The 2,490-nt window shown below is 40.8% G+C and overlaps 1 protein-coding gene across 1 annotated transcript; it reads right to left on the reverse strand.

Moving 5' to 3' along the window:
• Nucleotides 1-244: 244 nt before the first annotated feature.
• On the reverse strand, nt 245-1,890 carry LOC110019800 (U-box domain-containing protein 21-like). Its single transcript, XM_020717633.1, has one exon. The coding sequence runs from the start codon at nt 1,819-1,821 to the stop codon at nt 547-549; it is 1,275 nt and encodes a 424-aa protein (XP_020573292.1). The 5' UTR covers nt 1,822-1,890; the 3' UTR covers nt 245-546.
• Between the last annotated feature and the right edge of the window lie 600 nt (nt 1,891-2,490).

The raw sequence follows: 2,490 nt of genomic DNA on the forward strand, positions 1-2,490 counted from the left end.
TGAATTTACATATCTAACACCTTAATTTTGCTTTTTACATGCACAACACCCAATTCTATCACATTAAAAAATGTCATGATTTAAACTTCTAAAAGGTGAAATACACATTTTCATCAATGGATAAGCTGGCATATATGTAAAAATTGAATTTTAACATGTTAGTTATGTAAATACATAAGAATTGAGTAGTTTGCATGTAAATTTTCCTAAAAGATTAATAAGATCAATGTAAACTAGCGTGCATTAACTCTCAACAGTAAACATAAGAAAAAAATTCAATCATTCAGCCACACCTCCAACACAACTCTAATCATCCCTTTAATGACCATACAAATCTTCAACATTAAGACAAACATCAACAATACGAAGATTCAAACAACTCATTCCAATCTGAACACACCATAACTGTATATATTTATATATAATAATCATATATCGGAAGCCAAATATAACTATCACATTGAATTCTCAATGATTTCTATGCAAATTTACTGTATGCCAGCTGAAACTCCAATAATATACTTTCTGTTACAGTATGACCAAAAATCACCATGAAGGCCTATTCAGTCCTTTAAGGATCGCTGTATCAATACATTCCAATTTTTCACTGCATCTACTCATCATCTTCAACATCTCAGTTGCCTTCTCCTTCGTCGACTCGCCGCACCCAACCTGCAACAGCATTAGCAGCTTCTGGAACAACCCCACCTGCAAGCTTTCAATTAAGCACCTCCCTTCACAGTTCATACAGAGCCTCCACAATGCCGAGACTGTAAACTCCGTCGCCATTTCTGAAACTCGAAACATTTTCTTCGAAAGCACTGGAATAGTAAGTGCATGGGCGCAAGCTTCTTCTCTACCGAGATTGCATCCACACAACTCATCAAGAATCACAAGCGCCTTCTCCACCATGCTTTTGTCCGAGTCGACCAAAATATCGAGGAGTAGAGGTATCAAACCTAATTTAACGAATTTGGTCGCTATCTTTTTGTCGTTGTCGATGAGGTGGTAAGTAGCCACCATGGCGGCCTTGGTGGCTGGCTTCGAGACCGGTTCTCTTATGAACTCCATCAATGCTTCCACAAGGCCATTCTTATTAGCAATAGCTTTGGTTGCCGCCGCCATCTTCTTCACCACCAGCACGGCATTAAGCTTGCTTCCAACATCTCCATGCCTCATAATCTTTATGATTGAATCTATTGATTCTGATGTCGGTCCTAATTCTAATATTACAAGCTTCTCATCGAAAGGTAGGAGGCCTACCAATGCTTCTAAGATCTCCGTTAAGAGCTCGAGAGATTCTGCTGCTAACATCCTGAAAGTATATGCTAAGACAGTTGGGGCGCCATTCGACACGAAACAACGTCGATTTCGCTCGCTCTCCTTCTCTAACGACTTCAATCTCCCAATAAATTTTAAGCATTGGTCGTCATCTCGACTCTGGCAAGCCAAGGAGATATTGGAGAGGATCTCAGTGGCATCGACCGAGCTGACGGGAATCTGAGGGGTTGGAATCTGCTCAAATCCATGAGATCTATTCTTTACGCACCAATTCTGGATCATTCTTCGTATGTTATGATTGGGGATGAGGTCTTCCACGACAAGCTTTTTGTTAGTAATTGGACAAAGAGAGTTCCCCATGTCAAGCCACCTCTCAATGCTCTGGCGGTCGTAGGTGATGCCGGTTGGGGCCGTCACAGGATCCTTCATGAGATCGAGTGAGATTGGGCATTGAAAATGATCTGGGATGATGAGCTCGGGGATGATCGGGGGTAGTTGGATTGAAAATCTAGGGGTTTTTGTCTTGGTGGAGAAGGCCATGGAGAGACCTTCACTAATGGGATGGTAAGGGAGTGGGATTGAGAGAAAAGAAAAGAGTGAATGGCTCAAATAATAGTGTGGCAGGCAGGGACAGGTGGGAGATGGAAGGTTATATGGGATTTGGATTTGAATGTTGACCGTTGAAGTTTGAATCTCAAAGCCGCGGTAACGCGCTTCTCGGGGTCCATAGAAGTCTAGGTGACCCGTCTCACAGATAACCCGTCTTAATGGGCCGGTGAACCGGGTTCGCTTTATTCCTTCTGGAAGATTTACATGCATGCCACTCAATCCTATACATTTACATATCAACCACCTAAACTTCAAATTTTACGTACACGCCATCTCGCCTATACATAAAATGGTGCATTTTATTTTCTTTTTTTTAAATTAAAATGTGGTCTTTTTTAGGTGTTGCGAAATATTTGGGCAGTATAAATGTAAAAAAAGCAAAGTTCAGGTGTCAAATATGTAATACATAGAGCTTGGTTTATAATTATGTAAACCCCACACACACACAAACACACACACACACACAGATATATATATATATATATATGAATGACCGAAGGCTAAGAATTCGAGTACCACATCTTATACTCGGGGGGAATCGAATCACAGACCAGAAGTGATTTACAACTGACAAACAAATGCTTGTACGCGGCGCATATA

This window comes from Phalaenopsis equestris, unplaced genomic scaffold (assembly GCF_001263595.1).
Source record: "Phalaenopsis equestris unplaced genomic scaffold, ASM126359v1 Scaffold000078, whole genome shotgun sequence".
Classification (NCBI taxonomy): Eukaryota; Viridiplantae; Streptophyta; class Magnoliopsida; order Asparagales; family Orchidaceae; genus Phalaenopsis; species Phalaenopsis equestris.